The 18,341-nt window shown below is 38.2% G+C and overlaps 1 protein-coding gene across 7 annotated transcripts in view; it reads left to right on the forward strand.

The window, feature by feature from the left end:
• Window positions 1-18,063, forward strand: part of LOC139757752 (peptidylglycine alpha-amidating monooxygenase-like) — a 151,173-nt gene extending 133,110 nt beyond the window's left edge. For all 7 annotated transcript variants that reach the window (XM_071678512.1, XM_071678513.1, XM_071678517.1 and 4 more), the window contains 3 exons: window positions 7,032-7,115; window positions 12,673-12,816; window positions 12,915-18,063. In XM_071678512.1, the coding sequence (XP_071534613.1) occupies window positions 7,032-7,115; window positions 12,673-12,816; window positions 12,915-13,126 (440 nt within the window). In that variant the 3' untranslated portion in view covers window positions 13,127-18,063. The remainder of the gene's footprint in view (window positions 1-7,031; window positions 7,116-12,672; window positions 12,817-12,914) is intronic.
• Window positions 18,064-18,341: the final 278 nt, after the last annotated feature.

Raw genomic sequence — 18,341 nt, forward strand, 5'->3', positions numbered from 1 at the left:
AGAATGAGTGGGGAAAGATTGACCAAGAGGATATATGTGTCGGAGGTGGAGGGAGCGAGGAGAAGTGGGAGACCAAATTGGAGGTGGAAAGATGGAGTGAAAAAGATTTTGTGTGATCGGGGCCTGAACATGCAGGAGGGTGAAAGGAGGGCAAGGAATAGAGTGAATTGGATCGATGTGGTATACCGGGGTTGACGTGCTGTCAATGGATTGAATCAGGGCATGTGAAGCGTCTGGGGTAAAGCATGGAAAGCTGTGTAGGTATGTATATTTGCGTGTGTGGACGTATGTATATACATGTGTATGGGGGTGGGTTGGGCCATTTCTTTCGTCTGTTTCCTTGCGCTACCTCGCAAACGCGGGAGACAGCGACAAAGCAAAAAAAAAAAAATAATAATGATAATGATGATGATAATATAAGTAATGATAATGATCCCTGGAGATAAGAGGGAAAGAATACCCACGTATTCTCGTGAAAGATGATGGATGTATTGTTTGAGGACAATATGTGGTGTGAGGTGATTTGACCAGATAATTAATGTAAGGGTAAGAGAGATGTGTGGAAATGAAAAGAATGTGGTTGAGAGAGCAGAAGTCGGTGTGTTGATATGGTTTGAACATATGGAGAAAATGAGTGGGGAAAGGTTGACAAATAGGATATATGTGTTAGAGGTGGAGGGAACAAGAAGTGGGAGACCAAACACGGGTGGAAGGATGGAGTGAAAAAGATTTTGAGTGATTGGGGCCAGAACATACAGGAGGGTGAGAGGTGTACATGGAATAGAGTGAAATGGAATGACATGGTACACCTGGGTGGACGTGCTGTCAATGGACTGAACCAGGGCATGTGAAGCGTCTGGGATAAACAACGGAAAGGTCTGTGGGGCCTGGATGTGGATAAGGAGCTGTGGTTTCAGTGCATTACACATGACAGCTATTGTTGGACCTACTATTCCTTCAAACATACCCAAACAGATGTTGTTAGGTTTGAACTGTGTTGTGTAGACTACATAAACACTACCCTGATGCATTGGTGTAATTAATTTGTAGTGTATGGAGAGGGAGTAGTAAATGGTAGTTGTTAGGCAGCCATTGACTAGGGAGGTATATTACCAGTGCTACTTGTCTGAGTATCATTTGGGGTAGTGACAGCTGCATAGTGACCCAGCACTTTAGTGGCTGTCAAGTTGCACTTTTCTGACCCAGGTAGCTGTTTTTTATTTCTCCTTCACCCACACTTGGAGTGCTGGCTTTCTGTTAAAAAACATACAAAATCTCCTTGCCACATATAACACTTAACAACACTAAATTCGCACATCTCATTCTTCATAACTCCAGATTTTCCTGTGGTGAGCCATGTGTGCAACCCCTGACTTTTGGCAAAATTATTGGAACAATAAAGAGAAGTAATGGGAAGGAACTTTAGGCTGGAGCATTAGGAAGAATTTCAGTAGTAGTAGGTAAGAACATTTGGCAGGAGCATTAATTAGAAGTAGTATGTTGGAACATTAGGCAGAAGTAGTCGGTAGGAACATTAAGTAAAAGCCCCTGAATACGCTTTGCTAGAGTTGCCCTCTGCCAGTGGCCTGTTAAGGGTGAGCTACTAAAGATGAAGAACAGGCACTGGAGTTAACCAGTTAAGGAGAAGGGTGAGCTACTAAAGATGAAGAACAGGCACTGGAGTTAACCAGTTAAGGAGACTTTTGCTGTGGCAATCCCCTTGAGGGAGTTCCTGGAAGGGACAGGCATCAGAGATATAGATAGTTAAGTAGGAGAGGAAAGTTTACACTTGTGGGGATCATCTTTTAAGCTTTCTCTGCTATCAAACAACCTCTTGAATTTATTTATGTTGTATATGTTTGTGTAATTATTTATTTGTATTGTACAGAGAGGGAGTTTTACACTTGAGGGGCCCCATCTATTGAACATTCTCAACTGCCAAACTATTGGTAAAATTTTTGTATGCTGTCTGCTTTAACCATGTCTTGTTTCATCATATTCTATTTATTTACCACTGTCTGTTACTATAAACGTAGTTCTTTGCATATTTTATAACAAGCTTATTGCTTTATTGCATGTTGTGTCCACTGGTTACTCTGTCCCTACAATTCTCGAAGAACTGTTCACTGTCCACACCATTAGTTTGAAAAATAAAAATAAAGGTTGTGAGTCAGGTCACTCTTCACTCCTCTTCCAAGTTGGGAAAATTTAAAGCCTCAAGCCTTTGCCTGTAACTCAGCTCTCTTACTTCTGGTACCATTTTTGTTGCCTCCCTCTTTGTTCTTCTTTAGGTGCAGTGACTATACCTAAGAAGCATATTCTAGTTTTGGACTTACATGGGATGTGAACAGCTTGCTGAATATTTCCTTATTCGTATTTGAATGTTATTTAGATATTTGCCAGTTGACAGTTTATCTCCATAGCTCTGTAGTTAGGGATGAAGGCAGCTCCCAAGTCTTTTTCACACAGAATCCTAAAACTTGTTTCTTGCTAATTATTAATCATAATGAGGCTTTCTTTCACTTTGTTCCATCTCCATTACTTTTACTCAGGTTTAATTTGACCAACCATGTATTGGCAACTTTGGAGTTTCTATAGGTCCCCCTGTAAGTTGATGTAATCCTGCTCACTTTTTGCTTATTCCATGACCTTTGCATCATCTACAGATGTATTCAGGTGGATTTTTTTTTTTTTTCATCATCAGACACAAGGGTTGTACTTCACTTTTGTGATGGATTTTGGCATTATTTTTCTTGCAAATGCCAAACAAAAGGTCAACACAGTGGGAACAACCAGTCCAGAAATTTTTTCTATCAGAGGCATTATTTTATGGCTTTTCTCATTCTGTTTCCAGGAATAGTTCATAACTTTTACTCAAGCAGAATTTCAGGCAATCCAGATTTGACTTTTTGAGGTTTCTCTGTATTTGGTTATGAATTTTAAGGCATCTGCAATACATTTTTTTTTTTATTTCTTTAAGAATGCATAAATCTGTAATAACTGCAGACTAAGATGCTCAAAAATCTGTTGTTTTACAAAGATGAAATTTGTTTTTAATGTCAGTTATCTTTACTTTTGACTTAGTGACCGGTAAACCTGGGAAGTCTCTTTTGTTATTTAGAAAAGCCATGTGATAAGTTCCATTGTTGTATGATATTTTTGAAATGCAAGCTCATATTTTTTTAACCAGATTTATGCATATTGTGAAAGTTACCTTGACCTCTGACTAAATTATTTAAAAAAAGTAGGAAACATTTTGTCAGTAATATAAAAGCCTTCACTTATAGTATGGAAACCAAGTACATAATGACAGATGAGCAATCAGACAGACGGACAAACAAATGGACAAGGAGTTATCTCATGGTTGGATGATGCAAGTTGATTCAAGTAGGTGTATCTTGTATGTTCCAGTATTCCATGTCTTTTCAGTTTTGATATATGACTTTTTTAACTGTGCTTTAATTTAATTTTAATTTGTAGATTTTTAAGTTTTCTTTTTTTCCCTAAACCTAACAAGCACCAGTTATTAAGGAAGGGTTTATCTTAATTCAGTTGATTAGTTTTCTTTTATTGGTGGGAGCCCCATGAGCAGTGAGAATGCTTAGCTTGTAGTGTCTAACCCACTTCATACTTAGGTGAAATTTACGTGGATTTATCCCTTTGGACAATCAATTCACCAATGATATCAGCCATTTGCTCTTTCATGTGGTCCTCATGGAGTAGCAGAGGCCCCTACTGCCACATATCCAGCCCACTTTTTATGAGTAGTTAACTAGTTTAGATCATGTTCTCTCAGTTCTGTAGTATCTAGAATACCTCAGCGGTGTATTTTCAGATGAATGACTACCTACATCCAAGAAACAGTTATTTTTTTTTCATCCACCCGATGTCAGGATGCTAGTTCATACCCAGCTTCAGTTTTGATTTGCTCCTTAGTCATGGTTACTTATGTTACTTTTACAGTCATCAGAAAAGTATCACTCGCTTGTCATTCTTTACATTTTGAAACACAGGATGTAGTTTTAATAATATCAAAACTTTCTCATGGATATCATCATATAGTGGTGTACTTGCTCTCCTTATCTAGTGATGACACCCCCAAGATAGAAAGGGTATTGGGTACAATTAGAAGGGTAAATGAGATCCTCTGTGTGGAATTACCAGATGCTTCTATTTTCATTGTTTGCTATAATGATAATGAAAACTTTCTTGTTTTTTTTTAGCAAAAATACACCTGAGTATTTAACATTTGTATAAAGAAGAAAAAAAGAAATGAGTTAGTTGGTGTATGCTGATGTCCAGGCTCTTGTTGGCTGATTCAAGTAAGAGATTACAGAAGTTGTTTTGTGAGTTTAGAAGAGCATGAAGGGGAACAATGAAAATTTACTTTAATAAGAATGAAAGCATTTTTAAGTTTAGCAGTGGACAGAGACAGGTTGATTGGAATGGGAGTTTGAATGTAGAGAATCTGGAATGCTTGGATGCAGATTTATCTTTTTTCCCTCAATAAAATCTCTGCAGGAAATTTTTTCATAAACTGTCTAGTTTTCGAGGCATAGTGATTCTTGCCAGAGACTGTTTTAGGTGTTGAAAGTTCCCCTTTTGATTTTTCATGACATCTCAAACACCCAACTAGAGCCCAGTCTCAGAGTTCTAGGTTCTGGACTCTGCATCTTGATATTCATAAATGACACAGTGTTTTGGGGAGTGGCTTACACATGATCTCTTAGTTTTTGTCTTTCCACTTTGAGACTGTACCAGTCAGTTTAAAGTCATTTCATTTGGGGGAATCTGATCAACCAGATGTAACACATGGTTTATGTTTGGAATTCTTCATTAGCCTTTTCCACAATAACATTAAGTTTAGTAACACTGTTGATTCTTATAAGAGTGCCATCAGTAGGTTTTAGTGTTAACTTATTTGATCTTATGTAAGACATTCTTCTTAGATTACTCTGTTTGAGGAGACCATTTGCTTCACCTCTTATCCCTAATGGGAGCTATCCAAGGTCTTAGATCTCATACACTCTAAACCACTGTGGGCAGTATAGCTCCAGAATGTCTCCTTATGAAATCTCTTTTCCTAATATAATAATCTTAGGTTCTGGAGGAAAATGTAGATTCATGCAGTGTCCAAGTACAAGAATCCTGTATTGATAAGGACCTTAGTTGGGCTAAAATTAACCCAATTCTGAAGTGCCTGGTCAAGAATAAAACTGTTGAATTTAGAAATAACCCTTTCAAAATCAATCGATGGAAAATTTCCCTATAGTAGCGCTATTGTTTTTTTTCCACATATGATTGCTGTTTCCTGCATTAACAAGGTAACACCAGCTGTTGTGTAATTCACTGAAACCACAGCTCCCTATCCACAACCAGACCCCACAGACCTTTCCATGGTTTCACCCCAGAGGCTTCACTTGCCCTGGTTCAGTCCATTGATATCATGTCAACCCCAGTTTTTATTCAGTGGAATATGTTAGTAATGACCTTGACCTCACCAGAACTGTCAAGGCCATTTATATGTTCATCCTGGAACTTTGAAACCTCTTTAGATTAAGAAACTGGTCCTACTTGCACAACTTTGTCTGCCAGAGCCCCATACATCAGGTGGATGGGCTATACCATGACTTTTTGTAAAATCTTTGCCCTTAGGTAGCTCATCAGAGAGCTCTCTGGCATTCTCATAATACCTTAGTAAGGCATTATCTTAGGCTGGACTTTTTACCTCGCTCAAATGGCCATGGTCATTCCAACAGAGTGGAATGAACTCAAAAAGGCCAGATCAGCTTATTATGCAAATATTTATAATGGTCCTTTCTTCTTTTGTTTTTCAGCTTGACTGTAGTTAACCCTTTTCCTCCAAGTGGGTTTCAGCACTCTGCTTGTAGGAAATAAAGCAACTTTTGAGGAATGAAATACCTTTTTTCTACAAGATAAAGCCACATGAGTGTCATTTTGTTTTACACTTTGTATCCTTTCCCCCTTCCATTCTGAAAATACTTTTTTTTATGCCAGCAGTGATCTGATGAACTGAATTCAGTGGGAACAAGTACCATGACAATGAGTGCATGACAGCATGATCTTAAGGGCCACTTCTTGTTAGGGAGGACCCTGTGAAAGAGCAATTAGCCAACAAAATGGTGGAATAATTATCAAAGATAGGGGGATGGGGGGGGGGGAGTCTGTATGTACTCCACCCATATATGAAAGTGGATAAGGACTCGCTGCTCAAGAGGTTCATCCTCAGAGAGGAAAAGTTTTCATTCTTCTAACTACATTATTTTCATGTGACAGTATAATGTTTGCATTATCATGTTGAAACACCTCATTCTTTGCTGACCATGGTGAGACCAGAGAAGAACCCTAAGAATTTTTGTCAAAAATGTAGTACATACTTGGATAATCACTACATACCAATCACTGTTCTTTTACTGCACTAAGAAATATCCCTCCCCACTCCCTTGGGATTGGGAAGCATCTTGCATGTTGTAGATGACTAAGAAGGGATGTAAATCCTCCTGTCTTTTAGTATTGCATTCTAAAAGTAGAGATGGAAATAGGAGCCAAGTGAGAATTTTACCTCAAAGGCTCAGTCATCTCTTGCAAAGGCTACCTCAATAAGGCGAGAAAAGTGAGCAAATTATAAGAAAAATACGATAAAACTGTGAAAATATTAATAGAAAAAACTTCTTCCGATGAATGGTACTCATATCTTTGGCAGAATAGAGAAAAAGGAGGGAAGAGAAAAGTTTTGAGTGATTAATAATCAATTGTTGTAAAGTACATTTTGAGTTTAAAGAGCCCACTAGTTGATGTATCCAGAAAATGGGGTAATAAAAAGAAATAATATAAATGATAGTCTTACTCCATTTTCCATTTGTTGTATCACTACCAGTTACATCAGTGCAATGTATTGAACAAGTGCAATAATCACTCCTCATTATGTAAAGTGTAACGTTATTTTTTTTTTTGTACTTGATATGGAATAGATATTGCACTAATTTTTACTCTCCCATTTTTGTCAACAGAATCAGCTTCAAGGAGACACAACAAATCTCTAAATGTTTCACAGTCCCCCAAGGTTGAACTTAAACTTGGAACTCACTTGGAAGGTCTGTACATTATTTCTAGTACTTCATTACATATATTCATTACTATATGTCATTTATAAATTATGAGTATCTTATATAGATTCCTCTGCATTCTCATTACGGTACATCATGCACCTCTCCTGCAAGGAATCCTTTACTTTTTTCCTCCATCTTACTTCTAGCTTCCTTATACACTAAACCTACTTAACCATCATATCACCTGTACTTTTTCAACCACTCCCTTCATAGTCTAGAGTCTGTCTTTGATACAAGTATACCACCGAATTTCTGGCAGCTGATGGTTCAGCACCTCCTTTAGTCCGGACAAAATTACGTGAGGGAACTTGAAATTACTGCAGCGACCAGACTAGTTTACTGGGCAGCCACAGATGACATATGCAGGGTGCGCTTATTTACATTCTTTGCACTGCACTTGTTGGTGGTGATATCGCAATTCTGTGAGATTCTTAGCTTATTTTGCTTGAATTTAACCCTAGCTATGGCTTCTAAGACGTAGAAGAGTGTCAGTCATGGTGTCAGACATAAACACCAGTCCATATTGATCCAAGATAAAGTAGAACTGTTGAAGAAATGGACCGTATTGTTTTGGTGCGTGAACTGTGTGACATCTACGGTATTGGTTCATCAGCTGTTTATGATATAAAGAAGCAAAGGGAAAAAATATTGAAATTCTATGCACACCGATTCCAAGAAGCAAATGACAATTAGAAAAACTATGAAAGATGGTAAGGGTACTGAGCACGATCGAGTGATGAAATGGTTTCGACAGCATGTTAGAGATGGAGTTAACTTTTCAGGTAGCACGATAATGGACCAGGCTAAGTTGTTCATAAAGAACTTAAATTACATGAGCGTGACCATAGTGAAGGATGGCTTCAAAGATTCAAGAAGTGTCATACAATTTCCATGAATAAAGTGTGCGGAGAAAAGCGGTCTGCAAACCATGAAGGAGCTGCAGAGTATGTGGATGAATTTGCAAAACTCGTAACTGACAAGCACTTCAGTCCTGAGCAAGTGTATAATGCAGACAAAACTGCATTATTCTGGCAATGCACACCTAGGAAAACACTAACAACAGAAGACAAAGAAGACCCCACAGGATTCAAACAATCTAAGGACAGACTTACCATCTTAGGGTGCTCAGACATTTAGTATTTAATTTATATTTCTAGCAGTCCATGGTATACTTTAGACACATGGGAGATGTATAATTAGTGGGTTAAAGGTGTGTTGATAAATTATCATTATGTGAACACGGTTGATCCGGCAAAATGGTTAAGCCGGCAAGGCTTTGGAACCAAGAGTGCTGGAAAATCGGTTGTGTACCTGTATATGAATTTCTTTGCCAGTCATGCTTTTCACTCTATATTCCTTGTTGTAGCATATTTCAGACCACTTGTGCTTTAGTAGCCAGCTTTCTGGTTGAATTTTTATATACATAGCTGACATTTCATGTTTGGCCAGGTGGTGATGGGAATGAATAAAGGCAGCAAGTATGAATTATGTACATGTATATGTATATGTCTGTGTATGTATATATATGTATATGTTGAAATGTATAGATATGTATATGTGTGTGTGTTTGGATATGTATATATATACATGTGTATGTGGGTGGGTTGGGCCATTCTTTCATCTGTTTCCTTGTGCTACCTCACTAACATGGGAGACAGCGACAAAGTATAATAAATAGAATAATAAAATAGCTGACATAGGCAGGTCTGATCTTGCATAAGAATACATAAGTTTAAAAGTTGATGTGGGTTGGTTATCTATAGAAAATAGGGCAAGATGGAAAGAACAGAAAACAAAATATATAGAAAAGCAAATTGTAATTTTTGAAGATTTGTTTAAAGTTTGAGAATGTTTAACATATGAAATTATATGCAGTCCCTACCACTATCTAAATGAAGGATGGCAGACACTTCAGACATGGCACATTTGGAACAATGGCTTACCCTGAACAGAACATTTTCATCTCCATAAAAGTCCTCAGTCTTTCTTTTAACCCCTGACAGACATAAATCCAGCTCACACACGACAGTCACCTTGAATGGACAGTCACTTACAGCGAACAAAACATCAACCTTTCTAGGCATTGCATAAGACGCACACACGACATTTACCCCTAGCACCAAAAATATCAAAAAAGCAACTCACAAACGAAATACCCTTAGAACTTTCTAAGTGTCACTAGATTTGGGAAAAAAAAGAATCCCTTTGTATACTCTACAAATTATGCCTCAGTGCCTTGTTTTCTACCTTCTCAAAAGCAAGTATAAGAAATAGTTGCAAACCACACAAAAGAGACCACAGCAAATAATCACTTGCTGCTGAACAACCTCAAACACTCAACATCCACACGATGAAACGTAGATCCCCCAATGCAATCCCACCTCAACATGATCAGCACTCATTTGTATGGCACAGGTCTCCATCCCTCCTACCCAAACCAATCCCTAACTAAACACCATCTCCCATGCAGAAATAAAAGGCTCACCCTTGCCTTACACTTTAGTATGCTCTGTTCACAGATCTCCCAAACCCAACAAATATAATACTAACATAACACATAAACACATATATCCCTGGGGATAGGGGAGAAAGAATACTTCCCACGTATTCCCTGCATGTCGTAGAAGGCAACTAAAAGGAGAGGGAGCGGGTGGCTGGAAATCCTCCCCTCTCGTTTTTTTTTTTTTAATATTCCAAAAGAAGGAACAGAGAAGGGGGCCAGGTGAGGATATTCCCTCTAAGGCCCAGCCCTCTGTTCTTAACGCTACCTCGCTAATGCGGGAAATGGCGAATAGTATGAAAGAAAAAACACATAAACACTGAAATGACCAGACAGTCACTAAACAACTGCCCTCATAACTAAGATTCAAACTCCACCCCACCAAACATACACCCATTCAGGAACTGCACTCCCCAAACATGACTTACACTTTCCCATCCATGCTCTGCACATCATCCATCTACAGTAATACAGTCATGATTGCATCATATCCCAAGACCTTTTATGCCCACATTGCAATTGCTGCAATGAAGACATTGAAGACTTGCTGTTCAATTGCCCCACACTTTCCCCATGTAGACGCATACACAACATCATAAAGATTGAAGGAACTCCTGGGGCTGGAAGCGAGGAAATATTGTGTATAAAGATTCATTTTGTTCAAACCTGGCATAGGCTATTGTTAGTGACAACCCATTCTGTGGTTTACCATTCCTAGCATAGTTTGGATGTGTGTACCTGGGTATTTGAATGCTTTTGGGTAGATGTGCAAGTGTAGCACATATGTGTATTCTGTATAAACAGGAGACCAAATTGGAGGTGGAAGGATGGAGTGAAAAAGATTTTGTGTGATCAGGGCCTAAACATACAGGAGGGTAAGAGGCATGCAAGGAATAGAATGAATTGGAATGACATGGTATAATGGGGTCAACGTACTGTCAATGAATTGAACCAGGGCATGTGAAACGTCTTGGATAAATCATGGATAGGTCAATGGGGCCTGAATGTGAATAGGGAGCTGTAGTTTTGATGCATTACACATAACAACTAGAAACTGAGTGTGAACAAATGTGGCCTTTTTTGTGTTTTCCTATTGCTGCCTCACTGAAGAGGGGGTCAGTGGTGCTGGGAATGGATTGAAGGCAAGTTAGTATGAATAAATACATGTGTATGTATGTATATATCTGTGTATGTGTATATGTAAGTTTATGTATATGTATGTGTATGGGCGCTTATGTATATATATGTGTGCGTATGAGTGGATGAATCAGTCTTCGTCTGTTTCCTGACACTACCTCACTGGTGCAGGAAATGGCAATCAAGTGTGATAAATGGAGCTGTGGTTTCTGTGCATTACACATGACAGCTAGAGACCGAGTGTGAAAGAATGTGGCCTTTGTTGTCTTTTCCTAGTGTTACCTCGCACGCATGCGGGGGGGAGGGGGGTGCCATTTCATGTGTGGCGGGAGGAATGGATGAAGGCAGCATGTATGAATATGTACATGTGTATATATGTATATGTCTATGCATGTATACATTGAAATTTATTGGTATGTATATATATATATATGTGTGTGTGTGTGTGGGTATTTATGTATGTACATGGGTATTTAGGTGGGTTAGGCCATTTTTTTGTCTGTTTCCTTGCGCTGCCTCGCTAACGCAAGAGACAGCAACAAAGTATAATGTTGTGGATGAGAGAGCTTGGGAAGTGAGTCAGTTGTTCACTGATGCAGCGTTGGTGGCTGATTCGAGTGAGAAACTGCAAAAACTGGTGACTGAGTTTGGTAAAGTGTGTGAAAGAAGAAATCTGAGAGTAAATGTGAATAAAAGCAAGGTTATTAGGTACAGTAGGGTTGAGGGACAAGTCAATTGGGAGGTACGTTTGAATGGAGAAAAACTGGAGGAAGTGAAGTGTTTTAGATATCTGGGAGTGGATTTGGCAGCGGATAGAACCATGGAAGCAGAAGTGAGTCATAGGGTGGGGGAGGGGGCGAAAGTTCTGGGAGCGGTGAAAAATGTGTGGAAGGCGAGAACGTTATCTTGGAAAGCAGAAATGGGTATGTTTGAAGGAATAGTGGTTCCGACAATGTTATATGGTTGCGAGGCGTGGGCTGTATAGATAGAGTTGTGCAGAGGAGGGTGGATGTGCTGGAAATGAGATGTTTGAGGACAATATGTGGTGTGAGGTGGTTTGATCGAGTAAGTAATGAAAGGGTACGAGAGATGTGTGGTAATAAAAAGAGTGTGGTTGGGGGAGCAGAAGAGGGTGTTTTGAAATGGTTTGGTCACATGGAGAGAATGAGTGAGGAAAGATTGACAAAGAGGATATATGTGTCAGAGGTAGAGGGAACGAGGAGAAGTGGGAGACCAAATTGGAGGTGGAAAGATGGAGTGAAAAAGATTTTGAGTGATCGGGGCCTGAACATGCAGGAGGGTGAAAGGTGTGCAAGGAATAGAGTGAATTGGAACGATGTGGTATACCGGGGTCGACGTGCTGTCAATGGTATTAAACCAGGGCATGTGAAGTGTCTGGGGTAAACCATGGAAAGTTTTGTGTGGCCTGGACGTGGAAAGGGAGCTGTGGTTTCGGTGCATTATACATGACAGCTAGAGACTGTGGACGAATGTGGCCTTTGTTGTCTTTTCCTAGTGCTACCTTGCACACGTATGGGAGGAGGGAGTTGTCATTTCATGTGTGGCGACGGGAATGAATAAGGGCAAACTATGAATTATGTACATGTATATATATTTATATATCTGTGTGTATATATATGTATACGTTGAGATGTATAGGTATGTATATGTTCGTTTGTGGACATGTTTGTATATATATGTGTATGTGGGTGGATTGGGCCATTCTTTTGTCCGTTTCCTTGCGCTACCTTGCTAACGCGGGAGACAGTGACAAAGTATAATAAATAAATATATATAATATATTTATATATATATGAGAAGGTCAAGAAGTATGTTGAACAAATTACATTTTTTGGTAAAATCCTCTTGAGAATCTTAACTTTCTCATGAACTTCCTTTCAACAGGAACTGCTAAGGCAGCAAAAGCATTGGTACCCTTCAGTAGCAAGTGGTCATCAGCAGGAGTGTCAGCAGTGGTACTGGGGCTGTTAGCTGTTCCCATAGTCGTTCTCACTGCTCTCACCCTTATCATACGGGCTCAGAGAAGTGGTTAGTATGGGTTTAATTGTCATATTTAAATGAATAATGGAATGTAAAAAGTTTTACCATGGTAATCTATAATTTTACATTGCGCCTTCCATCAACAGGTCGTTTCAAAGCACGAAATCTCCGGAATGGATCTCTCAGTGCGTCAATTCGTGGACTTTCGGGAAAACATGAAAATGGCTTAAATCTCAGTTCTTTCCTGAACAAACACCATGGATTTGAGAAAATAGCGACTGAAGACTTAGACCATGATGCTCCAGATTCGGGTGATTCAGACATAGAGGAATTTTCACAAGTTGCAACTAGAGCGTGAAGGCTTTTTTTTTTTCCATTCAATGCTGACTTATAGAAAAGTCTGGATTAATGTATTAAAATTTAGGAGAAATATTTTATTTTTTGATTTATGTAAGACATTTCATTTTTAGACTCCTGCTATCCAAAAAGCCACAGCAAGTTAACAGCTTCAAAAACTAAGTTTGTCTGATGCTTTAAGAATTCTTAATGCTGTATTACTTCTCCAGCTAAAAACAGATTGAAGTAAATAACTAGGGTCAGTGGACAGTGTTGTGTGATGGGTGGTACACTGCATTAGCAAGTGAAAGTCATAGTTATATGGAGAGTTCATCATTGCAATTAAGTGATTCTGCAGTAGGTAGTCTCATCATGTGCTGGAAATTGTCACCTCTTAGTGTGAAATAGCTTTGGTTGTAATGATCATAATCACATTGTTAGTTTGTACATCGTACTTTTTTTTTTTTTTTTTTTATTTTATCAAGAACAGTGTGGATCATGGAGAATCTTGAGACATTCGGCTACCAACCATCCCCCTTTCAGGTGTGTAGGACAGCGTAATTGCTCTAGAAACATTTGATGAGGAAGTTATCTGGATAATTCTTGTTGCTTTGGATGTCAAGCAATTGAAACAGCTGCTTTCTTGCATTAAGATACAAAAAACTGAGAAAAGATGAGACTAGCTTATTTGAAAATGAATAAGGGTAAAAGCAGAGGAAAGGAGGTTGGAAAAGATAGCAGAAGGTAAGAATAGCAGAAAAGTTCTGTTTGAAGGATTTTGTGAAGTTTAAAAATGCGTCACTGACCACAAAGGGGTCTGCTTTTTAATATGGCCTTAGAATAGCATTTGTGGAAGAGAGGGAACCTCTTAAAGATAATGCTACCATAGGTAAACATGTAATTTTGAATTACCATCCTCATTCTGCTAATTTTGTTGACAAATGGATTGTGTTTTATGAAATTACCTACTGTTGAGAGAAAATAATCAATATTATCAGTACAAATCATCTTAACTCAGAATAAAGTATTTTCTAAAACTGGTATGGTTCTTTGTTCATATATAGTACTCTGCATGTATAATCATTGTATATATTTCAAGACATTGATTCAACCACAAGACCTGTCAAAATTAGGAATCACAAACACCTGTTAGAAATAAAAGGCACAGACATCCATTGAATTTGAATTCAAATTACAAAACAGGATGATTACTGTCTAACAGTTACTGAAAGCTTAACAATTATGAGCTAAGTTGATTACAGTGCTCCAGTCAGGAGTTTCTTTACTTGGCTGATTAAGAACTAACCATACCCCTTCCCTATAATAACCTATCTTATTGCACGTAACATTAACTGGCTCCTCACTTATCCCTGTTTGTCCCTTATGTTTGATTTAGAATATGTAAAATACTGTTGCACCAGCTAATTAAGGGAACTATTTGGTCATTTCTTATTTTTACTGGAAGTAAGGAGATTGCATTGATTCTTTCTGGATTGTACATGTCTTAGCTCAATATGTTCATAGAGAGGAAAAGCTTTGAAGAGTAACAAAAGCGAATAGATTTTGACAGCAGTGTGTCAAGGGTATTCTTGGTGAGTTGTGACTTAACATGGTTCATAGAGTTTTCAAGACAGTCACTTCTATTAGAGTAAGTTTTTGTGTGTAAAGTCTTTACAAGCTCTAAGGTTTCCTCAGTTTTGCTAGTCCTACAGATTGTTTTGAAAGTTTTGCAAACTATAAAAGCTTCAGTTTATTCCCTCCATTGTCAACCTTTAATTGATACTGAAAATAATAAATCTAACAGTTTTAAGAAATTTGATGTTTATACCATACAAAATACTCCTGTGAGCAAAAATTTGATTTTCTCAGTACCTTGAAACTGAAGCTCATTCTGAACCATTAAGTGTTCCTCACAGTCTAGGAAATTTAATAAGGTAAACCACCCCTCCTCAGTAGATGGCATATAAAAGTAAAAAACACCCTTTCTTACTTGTAGCCCCTTGGATGTTTTCAAATACATAAAGATATATGAATTATGCTAGCAATTGTCACCGAGTATCAGATTTGCATTTGGAACTGTTCAACTTTGTGGTGAGAGTAGCTATGGGTTTTGTCTTGCATGCTTTAGCGATGGAGGTGTAGGGCCAAGCCCTCTTACCTGTGCTAGTGTGAGGCTTAAGACTTGAAGAATTCTAAAGGAAAGATTAGGCAGCCTGACAGACAACAAACAAACACATTATGCAGATTGAATTTTTCTTCCTGGGATGTCAAATTAAGTTGTGGTACATGTGTAATTTTAGTTTATATCAAATTTAAATTTGGAATATCATTATTATTTTACAATAAATGTGTACTATATGAAGACTAAGGCCAGCAGAAGCTGCTATGGGACATTCTCTCTTTTTATTTCTGTAATCCTTGGGGATAGAGAAGAAAGAATACTGAAGAGCTTCTGGCAGTGAAGTTGGCTATTTTACTGTTAAATATGCAATTTGATATTTTTTTCATACCCAATTGCAAGACAGCATCAGGAACAATGGAATAAGCCTTACTTACACAGATCCACTTTGTCTGTCAAGTGAAATGAGCTGCAACCATCTCTTGCCAAACCCCACAGACTATACCAAGTTTACCATGGGAAATTTACATGCCCTGTTTGAATCCGTTGAGTTTATTTTCTCCATTTTACCACATCAGTCCAATTTTCTATAACATGCATACCTCTCACCATGAATGTTCAGGCCCTGATACTTCGAAGCATCCTTCAATCTTTCATTCCTTCTCCATTTTGGTCTCCTCCATCCCCTTCCTGTCTTCACCTCTGACACCTAGGTCCCCTTTTCAGTCTTTCTTAGCTCATCCTCTCCATATATTCAAACTATTTCAATGCACCCTGGTCAGCTCTATTGGACTGTGCTTACAAACTCATCCCTTTCTTACACAATGTCATTCCTTACATGAGCAATCCCCCTAACACCACATATCATCCTCAGGTATATCATTTCCAAAATATCCACCTTCTTCCTTTCCTTTTCACTGGAGGCCCAAGACCACATCATACAACATTATTGGGACTACAGTACCTTCAAACATACCTGTCTTTACTGAAGGCCCAATACCACATCCATACAAAACTGTTGGAATTACTGTACCTTCAAACATACCTGTCTTCACCCTAACAGACACTGACCTCTCCTTCCACAAACTCCAAAATGCACTCAGAACCTTAGCCCCCTTTCGCATCCTGTAACATAATTCAGCCCCCATGGTTCCATCTGCTGTGACATCTTCTCCCAGGTACTGAGGGCACTTCATTTCCTCCAGGCCCTCCCCATTCAAACTTACAGTCAAACCATCCTGTCTCATCTTCCTGGAGTTTCTGTAAGGAATCTGCCCTAGAGGTGTGTCATCTGGAAAGAGCAACTGATTCACTCCTCATGCCTCCCCTCCTCTTTCAGAAATCTGCCACCAGAGGTTTGTCATCTGGAAACAGCAACTAATTCACTTTCATGCTCTCCACCCCCACCATATTGTAGACCCACCCTCTCTCTAAACCCTTGCTTTCACCTTCCTCAGAAACCCTTTTATAAACTGGGTAAACCACCACAGAAACATAACGCATCCATGATACATACCCACCATTCCTGGAAACCACTCACCCTCCTCCTTACTTACATGCCTTACTCTCTTGTTAAAAACTCACTGAATTTAGTAACTTACCATTTATCCTATATGTGTGATATAGGAGATAATTCATCAAGGATGACCATTACTTAGCATGTCAAAGTTCACTGGTTTTGGAAAGATTTCCAAAAAGAGTACTCATTTTTACAAAATTAAATTCTGTTTCAGTAGAATCTGTGTTTTGGCTGTTGAGTTTTCTTAACTCTTGAACCGACTTAATTAAGATATGCTTTCTGAGACAACAGAGGCTGTGATTGCTACAAGGGTCAGGTGGATGAGGCTTTCATAAGTTCTGATGATTTCTGGAGGTGTTTCATCTTTTACAGTATTAAACCATATTTTCCCTGATCTTCACAGCCCTCTTCTAGGTGAAGTACTTTTGAAAATCACTAGGATCTATATAAACCTAATCTAATTTCCCCTAATATTATGTGAAACAATGAAACATTTCTAGAAACCAAGAAGACATGAAAACCCTATCTAGCTTCTCCTACTGTTATTTGAAATTTAGTGAACCTATGAAAACTTCACCCAACTTCCCTTAGCAGCCATGATTTACCTCAATGTTCAATCTTACAGTTGAATTATACAAATGTTAATGTGTTCCATAGTGTCTGTCTTACCTCTGGGGACTGGCAGTATGACTGCAGTTAGTCACCCTTTTCATGCCACTTGACACACTTTGTTTTTATATGTTTTACTATTACTGTATTATAGTCACTGTAAGCTTAAGAATGTACAGCATAAAACAAGTAAATAACTAAAGATAGGCTTAGGTTCAACCAGGATTAACTAACTATGAATATTTTGAACTGAATTCTTAGGGGACCTTAATCAGTCTCTCACCACGATGTACAGGGGCATATATTATTCCAGTCATGTATATGTGTCTGTGTTTAACAAAATGTGATCATACTTTCTTAAACTATAAGTAGTTTTTGTTCTTTAACGTGCTCATTGTTAGTTGTTAGGTATTGAGTTTTCATGTGGGTGATAGTCAGATTTTGTATACAGATATGCATTTACCTCTTAATTCAGATGGCAGTTAGGCTTTATGTTAGTTTCACTTTGTTACCATTCGTGTCTGAAAATGTCCTTGGTTTTTCTGTGTGATTGTGAAATAGATTCATGAAAACATTACCACATTACAGTGCAGTAGTTTTATCTAATTTTGTAACTCATTATGTAATGCTATTATAAGCAAGGTGACCTTAAAATTCCTTTATGAAATATAGTCAGTGCATGCTTCTGTGAGTGCACCCAAAATTCATCCTGTGATTGTGTCTCAGTTTGCCCAGTAACCAACTTTCATATTTCCCTGTTTGGCTAGCCTTAACTATATTTTGATTTGATGAAAAAGTGAAAATAAGCTTAGGTTGTAAAAATGTTCACTGGTATATTTTTAGCAGTGCAACTTATGCATAGCTTTTTGTGGTAAAAGAAAAAGAAACTCATATTTAAGGAGAGTTCACATAATGTTAGTAACTTCAAGACAAAGTGAAAATTTAGTGAATAGAGATTAGCATATAGTTAAAAGTTAACAGGTCATAACT

This window comes from Panulirus ornatus, chromosome 28, assembly GCF_036320965.1.
Source record: "Panulirus ornatus isolate Po-2019 chromosome 28, ASM3632096v1, whole genome shotgun sequence".
Lineage (NCBI taxonomy): Eukaryota > Metazoa > Arthropoda > Malacostraca > Decapoda > Palinuridae > Panulirus > Panulirus ornatus.